Consider the following 11,138-nt stretch of genomic DNA (forward strand, 5'->3'; position numbering starts at 1 on the left):
TTTGTTTGGAAATGTTTCTGAGCTTTGGTATTACTGTGCATATCTTAGCTGTGACCGAGTACAGGGAGTTGGTAACCAATTCCAGCGGCAGCTTCAGCAGCAATTTAGAGTTTTCAGTCATTTTTTTATTCGAGCAAGGGAAGCCAAAAGCCAGAACTAAAGCAGCCACAGAACAACACCCAAACCCAGATCAAGTCTTAAAGCCAGACCTCAAGGAGTCAACGCCCCCCTCTTAACCCCCTTTCCTCCCAGCCAGGCGTCTTCCACAGGAGGCCAGTCTGCACAGTGTCTCTTAGGTCCGTCACTGTGTGGTGGTCTGTCTAGGACAGCTCGGGTCTGTTTATTTCCAGACCCCTGTCGTTCCCCTTCCTTATCTTTACAACATGCTGCAGGGTTCTTCTTCTTATCTGGCTTTAGATGACAATTAAACCTCACAAATCTTACTTGTCTTCCCAGGCAAACCTACCCCTGCTGCAGAGAGAGCTACTCCACTGTGCACGGGCAGCCAAGCAGACCCCAGCCCAGTACCTGTCCCAGCATGAGCACCTCTTGCTAAGCACCACCCTGGCCTCGTCTCCAGACTCTTCGGAGCTGCTGATGGAGCCAAGTGACTCCGGGACCAAGAGACACAGCCCTAGCAGGTTAGCAAGGTTCACCTTGTGTCATTCTATACTAATGTAAAATGGAAATACATTGCAGTGACTAATACATGTTCAAACACCTTATAAGGGAAGTTCAAGTTTGCTCCACCTCAAAAAATAACCACCATGTCTAAACATGTAAATGCTGTTGAAAAGTAGATGTTACAAGTCTTCATGGAGTGATTGACATGCTTTGTCTTAAAGATACCAGATTAAAATTGGCTTAAAAATATTAATAACAATAATTAATAATACACAGAAAGTTTCCTCCCTCAGTAAAATGACTGGAAAAACATGATCATATTATCATACTTAAAAACATCCCAGTACAACTTCAAGATAACAATAACACTACACTACGCCTATGGAGGAGTTTTATTATTAAGTATAACCTGGGTGTCAGGTAGAAGTCTGTTCTTCATCCTGGTGACTTATCTCCCACAGAGCAAAAGAGAATGGTTTCCATGAACGCCCCCCTGCATCGCTGGAGCCTGCAGCAAAGCGCATTTGCACCATCAGCCCTGCTCCCCGACACAGCCCTGCCCACCCGCTGCCCCTGAACGCCCAGCTTCATCCGACCCCCCCACCCCTGCAGCACTACGCCCTCGATGACATTGCAGCGCCACACATTCTGCACCGCGAGCACAGTCAACGCATGCTGGAGATCCGCGAGCTCAAAGACAGGCCCAGACTCCCTGGTATGTGGCACGAAGCCAAAGGCCTGGCATAAACACACATACACACAGATATCATATTCTGGACGATAACGGGTGGTCTGTGTATTTGTGTAGCTGTAGCCATATTAATTATATATATATATTTGTGGATTCCACATGTGTATAAACAGACGTATACAGTCTGGACAGGGAGGGTTGGATTTACTCTGCCCTCCATTTGGGGCCTGTCAGCACACAGTGGAAACAGCAGTAGCTCACAGACACACACAGAGAAACACACCTTGATATGTTCATGGTAGAGGTGCTGTGTTTACGAGGCTGTAGTCCCTTGTCTGACAGCCTCCCGCCTGCCTGCCGCCACTTAACTCACAGACACACACACACATACACACATACATAAACACATCAGTCCACACACTCGCCGCTTTGAACTGATGAACACTGATGAGAACCAGAAGTAGAGAAGTAGTCAAGAGGAAGGTAGTGAGTGTGTGAGGGAATCATCATTCTCTTCTGCAGACTGTGTGCATGCTGCTTCTTGTTGGCTGTTTGTTACTCAACTTTTAGAATTTGCGCTTTTGGCCTTGCAGCATAGCATGCACGCTTTCGTTTTGTTCTCCATGTTTGGGGATGTGCATCAGGAAATTTTTGCTTGAGCATGTGTGTGCAAACTTTTATTGCTGCTAAATGTACAATTCAATATTGCTTAAGTCACCATGTTCTGCAATAACTCAGCTGAAATGAGATAATTAAACAAGTAAGCAAGTGTACTTATATTTCTGTGTGTACATGGTAGCAATGGTCTTCAGTGATTTTCAGAGCGGCTGGTTGTGTTTAGAAGTGGAGCCACTCCACTCAGCCTGAGTGTCTCCCTACTGGAATGCTGTGAGCTCCAGGAGGGGAGGCGCTAAGGGAGAAGTTTGGGGAGTGTGTGTGTGTGTGTGTGTGTGTGTGTGTGTGTGTGTGTGTGTGTGTGTGTGTGTGTGTGTGTGGTTGACAGCTGACTTCCAGATGTGTTCAGGCTCTGGGTGCTGGATGTCTGTTTTGCATCAAAGGCTTCTCTTTTTCTCTCTTTCACCCCACTTTGTTGCTCACTATCCCCCTCAACCATCTTGCAGTTTTTCCTTACATATATTTTTTTTTCCTCTCTTAACTTTACCTCATGTCTTTCTTAATTTCAGGTTCAGTTCACTTTATTTATACGCACTGGTGAAACTGCTTTTCAGTTAAGAAAAATGCGTCCTTCTGGATATACATTTTACAAACAACGTCAACACAGAAAATAGACATAATAACAAAATGACACTAAAAAACACCACACATAGACTAAAGAAATGAAAAGCCAATATCTTTGCAATATTACCACAACTTGTTCATCTCAATAATGGCAGCTTTCAACTGTTTTGATTCATACTTTGGTATGTCGAACCTCTGTTCAGTGAGAAAAGGCTGAGATTGACTGTGCAAAAGGGTGGGAGTGGTTTTCTAAATGGAGTTGGTTACACTGATCCAATTTTTTGGAAATGACCTACTTACAAGATAAGGTGTGTTAAATCTTACATACTGATAAGATGAAATATAAAACATATGAGGTACATGTGATAAAGTGTTATTACAAACAGTGTCTACAAAGGTTTATGTACATTTATAGAGCCGATCAATAAATCTTACATGTGAAAGAAAAGTGAATGTATCTTAATATCCAGAGAACTTGTAGCACAGAGATAGACAGTAATACCCATTCTCTCATTAATTAATCAAATGTATCATTTTAACCCAATTCTGTATCTTGAAAACTATACCCAAGTAGCACTTTGGACTTAACCTTTCTTCATTAGTGACCAAGTTTCACCGCTCATCAACAGGACACTACAGTATTGTCCAAAAATCCTAGTTCAACATTAGGTTTGAACGAACAGGAAAGAGGAATGCTTCATGGACCTCCAGGCTGTAATGAAAAAAAGTGATGAAAAATGGTAAAAGAGGTGCTCTTTGGTGAAGGGACCGTCAATGCACAAAAAATACAAAAAAATCAAGGTACTCTTTTCATCAGGGGGACAAAACGTTTTCTGATGAAGACCAGCAGGCTGAAACACATTGGAGCTCAGTGAGGTCCATTGAGACATGCCATAATTAATAAAGGCATTTTAAAATTATAAGCGAGTGCCCCTCGCCCCAGTAAAGCTTCTCAAGACGTAGGCTATTTGCACAGTACAGTGACCAACCAAAGACTCACTAGACTTGCCCTCATGAATATTCATACAGATATGGTTGGTGACATCATATGATATATTTCTGAGTCAATAAGAATGATAGATAACCTTGCTTGAACTAAAATGGGTTTAACTAAAAGAAAATGTTGGTTTTGTCAAGACTATATTGACCAGATTAAATAGAACTGCATGACTAAAAACAGACAAAAAGTTTTTTTTCAATTTTCATTGACTAAATCAAGACTTAAACGTCATCAGTTTTCATTGACTAAAACTAGACAGAAATATTCATGTATTATTCTGACTAAAATACAAGTAAAATGCTCAGTTTTAGTCAACTAAAACTTGACTAGACGAAAAGGTATGAATGTGATTAAAACTAATAAAGACTGAAATGAGAGTTCAGCGCAAAGACTAGACTAAAACTAAAATTAAAACAGGCTGACAAAAACAACACTAGAGAGCGCCTTGTTTTTTTTGTATTTTTTTCCCCAACATTAAGTTTGTTGGTTTAGTAAAGTTAAAACAACCACAGATATACATTTCTCAGTCTCTTGTAATAAGATCCAATCTGGATATATGTGAAGTATGTACAGCAGGGAAAAAACTGCTTCCATAATAAAAGAGGTAGTATTTAGTGTGCCCTCCCTTTGCATTTAACATGTGTTTAACCCTTTTGTTCCAACATTATGAGATTTATTGTTTTAGTTTTCTGATGTTTTATACCAGGTTTCATTAAGCACATGTCAAATGTTTCCAGCTGTTTTTACTGCTTCTTGTCATGGGGTCAGAGGTCACTCTAAATAGTGACTAAATTTATGTGTCTTTTAAGGCTTTGCACATATTTTATGTATTTTGTTGTTGTACATGAAAAGAGAATGGAAAAATAAATAAATATTTCAACCCTGCAAAAATAACAAAGCTAGAGGTGGCCTAAGACTTTTGCACAGTACTGTTAGGTCAAACTATGACTCCATGAATAGACCTACTGGACCACTTACCAATTTGATTCAGTGACTCTCTGTTTTCTAATGCGTTTTTACCAAACCGTAGCACATTAATACGACTTCTCCCTTTGACTTCTCACATCCTTCCGTGGTAAAAACATGCTCCCATTTTACCACCATCACATCTATCTTGTAACTGAATGAATGAAACTACAGTTTAAGTGCAATTTAAGTGCCGTTTATTATTTTTTGTCATCTAGGAACAGATTAGCCGCGGGATACGAACATACATACACACACACACGCACACACACACACACACACACACACACACACACACACACACACACACACACACACCTTTTCACTCAGTCACTGTCATTTGTGGCTTCTCATGCATTAAGAGGAATGTTAATCATTTTGGCCTGTGATCTGTCTTGTGTGTTTTAATCAGGCACTAACGGCGGCTACCGCGAGGAGCCAGTGGACCACAGACTGACAGACAGAGAGTGGGCTGATGAATGGAGGCATCTGGATCATGTAAGTCAGGAGAAAAGCACCACTACTGACTTGTAGATACAGAAGGCATTCAGAATGACATTTGTTTAACTGGGCTCCTCAGAAAAAAACAGCCACAAGCCACATCATCCCCACATCCTGATGTCATGTATGAAAAAGAGAGAAAGCTTCAATTGTGTGGCAATAATTGGAATATTGTTGGTATATTTCAGGAAATGGTTCTTTTCTAGTGTTTTTCAGGGTGTTTATGGACTTATACTGCTGTCACATGTTCACATAGTAGTTTTATTGGGAAGCTATCGTTAAAAAAGTCAGATTTTAACAACTGTGTCTGTATCTAGTCAAGTTATTTATGTGGGGCAATAAATGAACAAAAAAAAATTTAAAGTGCTTCAGAGAAACACAGAGATATAACAGACAGAAATAGGGGGAATAAGTGAATAAGTGAGGGCATAAATATTCAAGATAAAATCAAACTCAAGCAGCAGTTGCCTAAAGTAGCAGTAAAATTAAAAAAAAAAAGTTACAATACGACGAAATAGAAGCCAGACAGCTGTCATGATAATAAAAAAACACACACACTAAATAACTTGAGACAGGATACAAAGAGGGAAGATCAATTGGTTGGTGGCAAACTCTTCTATAAATCAGGTCCAAGTTTGTTTATGGATGTGGAACAGGAGGTTAACAGTTCAGAGATATGACCCAGAACAACTAAAACAATCATAAAATCTAAGTTATCGGTCTGAAATAGTACTTTTTGTGCATCTCCCAGGTGTTGAACTGCATCGTGGACATGGTGGAGAAGACACGGCGGTCGGTCAGTGTCCTCAGACGATGCCAGGAATCAGACCGTGAGGAGCTCAACTACTGGAGGCGACGTTCCAGTGAGCAGGAGGACCCACGCAAAGGAGGTTCGGGCTCAGCTCCATTCTCCAAAGCGCACAGCCCCCACACCGCCGAGTCCGGTGGGTACCGTTTTATTTCCATTCATTCCACCACGTCGGTATGTTGCAGAAACCAATAATTATGTTGCCGTTTTTGTGATTGTGCCTGTTGTTGTCTGACAAAAGGAGATTGTTTCATAACCTCTGGAGGAAGCCAAACCAATAACAAACATGACTGGTAAATTGGAAGGGTCATTTCAGCCACAATACAAGAGATGAAGACGTAATTTGTCGTAACCTTAAAATAATTTTTTATTTTCAGTAGTTTTAGGATTATAGATGTGTTTTTATTCACCTCCAGTAAGTTGACAACAGAAGTATTTCAATATCTGAATATCAGAATCAGAAATACTGTATTAATCCCAGGGGGGAATTTTTTTTACTATATATAAATAAATATATATATTTGAAGTAGATAGGATAGGATAGGATAAGACTTAATTGATCCCACGTGGGGAAATTGCAGTGTTTACAGCAGCAAAAATACAAAAGACGAAGTGCAGAAAGACACGCAGAAACATTCAAGCATGCAGTAAGAAATATACGAGAGAATCTTCTATTTATAATACTTGTTCTGTAAATATATACGTATTATTTGCATATTTGCAATATAGTTGTACATGATATTGATATGATATGGGGAATTACTGTGAACTGTTGTATAGAAAATGGATCGATACAATGAGATTAAAATGAATAAGTATTTGTGTTGAACTTTTGTGAACTGTTATTTGATTGAATATCTACAGTAAAAAAAAATTAAAAATGAACTAATAAAGCAACAGTGAGCAAGAGCCTAAAATAACAACCTGTTTCATGCTGTTCATGCCGTCTAGTGGTCACTAGCAGAAATGCACCTAAGTCACATGTCAGTGTGTTAGTGAGTCGCTCTGCAGTTAGTTCCCCAGTCTGTTGTGTACTGGCAGTGTTCTCGCTGAGTGCCAGCCTTGCTGTCCCCCTGCTGGTCCATCCACAGACAGGTGCCAGGACTGGCCTCGGCCATATCGGCCACAGAAGGGCCGTCCTGCCGTCCTGCAGGCTCCGAGACCCAGAGCTGGCTGACTCTCCGAGGCGCCATCTGGGCTCCCAGCCGGGAAGCCCGCCTGCCTGCCTGAGCTCGGCCTGAGGAAGACTGTGGAGAGGGTGGAAATGGGTGGAGGTGGGGAGGGATATATGCAGGCTTAGCTGAAGAGAGATGGTGTAAATATGAAAAAAAAAGAGAAAAGAGTAGCTGTGAGACGGTATAAGAGAGATGAACCAGGAGGCGGCACAGCCCAGCAGTGACACAGACATGAACCGAGATGCAGAGAGAGAGATTTGAAGGAATGGACAGAATGTTGACACAGCTTGTTGGTCCGAAATTACCTCCAAGCCAAACACATTCCTTTCTAAAGCTGTCAGATCTCGGATCACTCCAAGACTCCGATAAACAACAATTACATTGGTTGTGTGGCCTGGATTTGTGAGATCTTTACTCAGGCGGCAAAATAAAAACCTAGATGAAACATATAACGTTACCACAGGCCTTTGTCTCAGCTCGGCCGTCTCAGTCGAGATTCTTTTGTAAGCACCTGTTACCTTTGATTGAGCTGTCAGTCACAAAGTCAAGCATTATTTCAACAATTAATCATCTTAATGTCTTTATAAGCCTTGGCAGGTGCTAATCCCTTCTGTCTCTGCTTTCCCGCAGACTCCCAGCGCGACTTTGCTCCACGGCCAGGCTCAGCATACGTTACAGATGAAATCTGGAGAAAAGCTGGTGAGATTATTTACACTGCTGATGTTTCCAGCAAAACACTTTCAGCCTTCAGCAGATATAAATGTAATAATATGTATTATTGAAGCAATACTTGAGACAACTATAAGATTCTTGAAGTAGAACATAAAAATGTTGGTGTTAAACAAGTTAAACAACCAGAGCTAAGCATGACACACGTCTCTGTCTGAAATGTAGAGGAGGCAGTGAATGAAGTGAAGCGTCAGGCCATGGATGAAGTGCAGAAGGCAGTAGCAGAGGCCGAGCAGAAGGCCTTTGAGATGATCGCTACAGAGAGGGCTAAGATGGAAAAGACCCTGGCCGAAGCAAAGAGAAAAGCTCAGGAGGACGCCATCCTGGTCATCAACGAACAAGAGGATTCCAGTGAGGTGAGAAGAAACAGACATAGACTATGTAACTGAATATATTAGAGAAAGTGGGATTTCAAGCTGGTCCACTCTTTAATGTACACAGATAGATTTTAAAACAAGATGTGAAATGCTGCAATACTGTTTATGTCACTGTAGGTTTACTGTCTCCTCTCAGCACAACCTGCTGCAGTTTAATAATGAAGCACAAATATCTTTATTTTTATCATAATAACAAAACATTTTATGTTGCACCTGTGCTTTGGTAATGCATTTAAGCAAAACCAGGATTACAGCAAATTGTAATGTCTGCAGGAACATGATTAAACTCATTTAATGTCAAAGTTTACCTTTTAATGACACAAGAATTTGTATGTTTTTACCCACTCTGTCCTTAAGACAGAGTGTATGAGTGTGTGTGTGTCTACTTTTAAGACTGTGTTCTGGCTGAGAAATACAGATTTTGGGGACACTGACAGTTCTGTCAAGTTTTTACCAAAAATTGTTTTAGAAGTTGTTTCCGAGGACACGCTAGGGGTTAATGGGTTAAAGTGGACTAAACATTTTTAGTGCTGACAGACTGTAAAGAATGACTGTAAATGTAATAAAGATATTCATCCTTTTTTTTCTCTAGGCCCAATAATGCTAAAAACTACCCATAATGCAATGCTCCATAAAATACTATATTCACACTTGTACTCGGCTCATTGAAAATGAACATTAGTGGAGTAGGAAAGTTTGGACAGCTCTGATATTTATTTAATGACATGATCTGTAGGTTTCCACTGAAAAGCAGATTTCATGCCACATTGAACGTATGATTTTCATCCATGATACCGCCCAGGCCGAGAGAAGAATCTTTTGTTCAGCATCATTTCATTTTTGATAATTCTTTCTCAATTTTTTTTAAAGATGTTTTGTGAAAGAGACAATTCTTTCTTATCCTTTATGATTTTAACTAACAATCCATCTTTCTTTCTTTTTTTCAGTGTTGCTGGAATTGTGGCCGAAAAGCGAGTGAGACCTGCAGCGGCTGCAACGCGGCTCGTTACTGTGGCTCCTTCTGCCAACATAAAGACTGGGAGAGGCATCACCTCATCTGTAGCCCGGGTCTTCAGGCCCAGCCCAAATCCGTCTCTGCCATCACCACAGCCAGGGTAGCCACCGTAACCGCAGCGGCGGCAGCAGGGGCGTCTCCAGCTGGTCTGGCAGGGGTCAAGGCCCTCGACAGCGCGCCTTCGGCATCCAGCCCCAGCGGCGAGAAGGCTTCAGTCACTTCTCGCTCCTCCACTCCCTCCACCCCGGCCTCGGCCCCTGAGACGAACGGACACTAGGAGGTGAGGGACTTTGGCGGTTACCGTGTCCTCCATCCTCTTCCCAAGCAAGGAAGCAATGAATCGGCAGCAAGAAGGAACTATTTGTGGGTGAAGTTAGGATAACAGATTTTTCATCATACTCTTTGGCAGATAAAAAAAGACAGATTATGGATGACTGTTTGAGTGATATGTCAACTGGGACTTTGGCTTTGGCAAGGAACAGAAGGACTCGTCTCAAATGCATCCATTGGATGAACAGATCTCCCTAACAGATGGAAACGTGTTTGTCATCATCCAAAAAACCCCAAATCTTGGATATGTGAGATGAGGAAAAAACTGATGATTGATCTCAGTTTATCTCTGACTGTGGGGAGGAAGTTATGAGAGGATGGCATATGAGAAAAGAAACAGGAGATTATAAAGAACCCCCCCACAAACCTCCCTGCCCCCCATCCAACCAATATTTTTCACTTTGTTGTGCATAAATTTAAGATAAGGAGGTGATGATGGGTCATGTAAACAGTGTAATAGTACCAGCCGTAAAGCATCTGTCTTCGTCCTGTAGGAAAATCTGACTGTACACTACATGACTTTCTGCAGCTCTCCTGTATACATAAATATTTGCTTGCCAAGTTCTTGTCAGGTTTCCATATGTGTGAATGCGCGTGTTCAACAGTTGTGCTGTCAGTGAATATTGTAAAGTATATGATTCTTTTGTCAAAGCAATATAAAGATAAAGTGTTCAGGTATCTCAAGCCGTTTTCTGCATCACCAAAGTTTTCAGAGAGAGTCGTCGTCATTTCCTGTATCTGTCTGTGAACAACAGGTAATTATACACTAACACCAACATCACATACGCTTTTTTAAAGAGTTTAATAAGGAACTCGAGTCATGATTTTAAATTTTCTGACATCGAGAAATGTGATGGTGACTGGATCTCATACACATAGGAAGATTCAGTTATGACTTTTATCCCGGTTGCAGTTTCACTTTGTTCACATCACCGTTCACATCGTATATGGCAGGGTCAGATGTCGCTCTAAAGTCCCCCACTACTGCACCAGAGGATCACTGATTTGTATTAAAGCTTTTGCATTTTTAATAGTATGGGAAATGAGGCGTTAAATCCATCTATCTTCAAAAGGAGAAACCGCTCGCTGGTGCTTACATTGAAAGCAGCATCTCTGTCCCACGGGGAATCTCAGGAGCTAAACTGTATTTGTATGTACAGACCATTCTGTCGTTTTTCTTTTGTCACAGTTAGGTTCGAGTCAATGTTTAGTGAGGGTCTTTGATTTATCGTATTCTGCTGTTACATATGGGAAACTCCTGTTTTTGTTGGTTGTAAGATGACTTTGTAAAGAATATTATGAGAGAATGCCTTTATTTTGTGAGCCACAGTTTTCCTCTTCATTCTTTAAACACATTCTTTTGTTATGAGGCATAACTTCATATTAAAAGATATCTTGACATGAAGTATAAAATAAAAAAAAAAACAGACTTCATTTAAATGTGTGGTGCTGTTTTCTGTGTTTGGCATGAAGGCTGTTTTGTTGAGCAGGACAAAGTCACATCACCTTATGTCTGACAGTAAATTAAAATAGATACAGGTTTTCTTTATGGTCTACATTCACACTGCAGGTTCAGTGCTCAATTCAATGTATTATTCAGATCAGATTTTTTTTTTTTTACTTTTCTTATTAATCAGATGTGAATGTGAACTAATCCTGGTCTTATATGCACATAAATAGTGG

General features: G+C 40.8%; 1 protein-coding gene across 2 annotated transcripts in view; it reads left to right on the forward strand.

The window, feature by feature from the left end:
* The window catches only part of cbfa2t2 (CBFA2/RUNX1 partner transcriptional co-repressor 2), a 41,871-nt gene extending 30,976 nt beyond the window's left edge, over positions 1-10,895 (forward strand). For both annotated transcript variants that reach the window (XM_030133937.1, XM_030133938.1), the window contains exons 5-11: positions 457-641; positions 1,086-1,339; positions 4,933-5,018; positions 5,773-5,965; positions 7,635-7,703; positions 7,899-8,089; positions 9,058-10,895. In XM_030133937.1, the coding sequence (XP_029989797.1) occupies positions 457-641; positions 1,086-1,339; positions 4,933-5,018; positions 5,773-5,965; positions 7,635-7,703; positions 7,899-8,089; positions 9,058-9,402 (1,323 nt within the window). In that variant the 3' untranslated portion in view covers positions 9,403-10,895. The remainder of the gene's footprint in view (positions 1-456; positions 642-1,085; positions 1,340-4,932; positions 5,019-5,772; positions 5,966-7,634; positions 7,704-7,898; positions 8,090-9,057) is intronic.
* Positions 10,896-11,138: the final 243 nt, after the last annotated feature.

This window comes from Sphaeramia orbicularis, chromosome 5 (assembly GCF_902148855.1).
Source record: "Sphaeramia orbicularis chromosome 5, fSphaOr1.1, whole genome shotgun sequence".
Lineage (NCBI taxonomy): Eukaryota > Metazoa > Chordata > Actinopteri > Kurtiformes > Apogonidae > Sphaeramia > Sphaeramia orbicularis.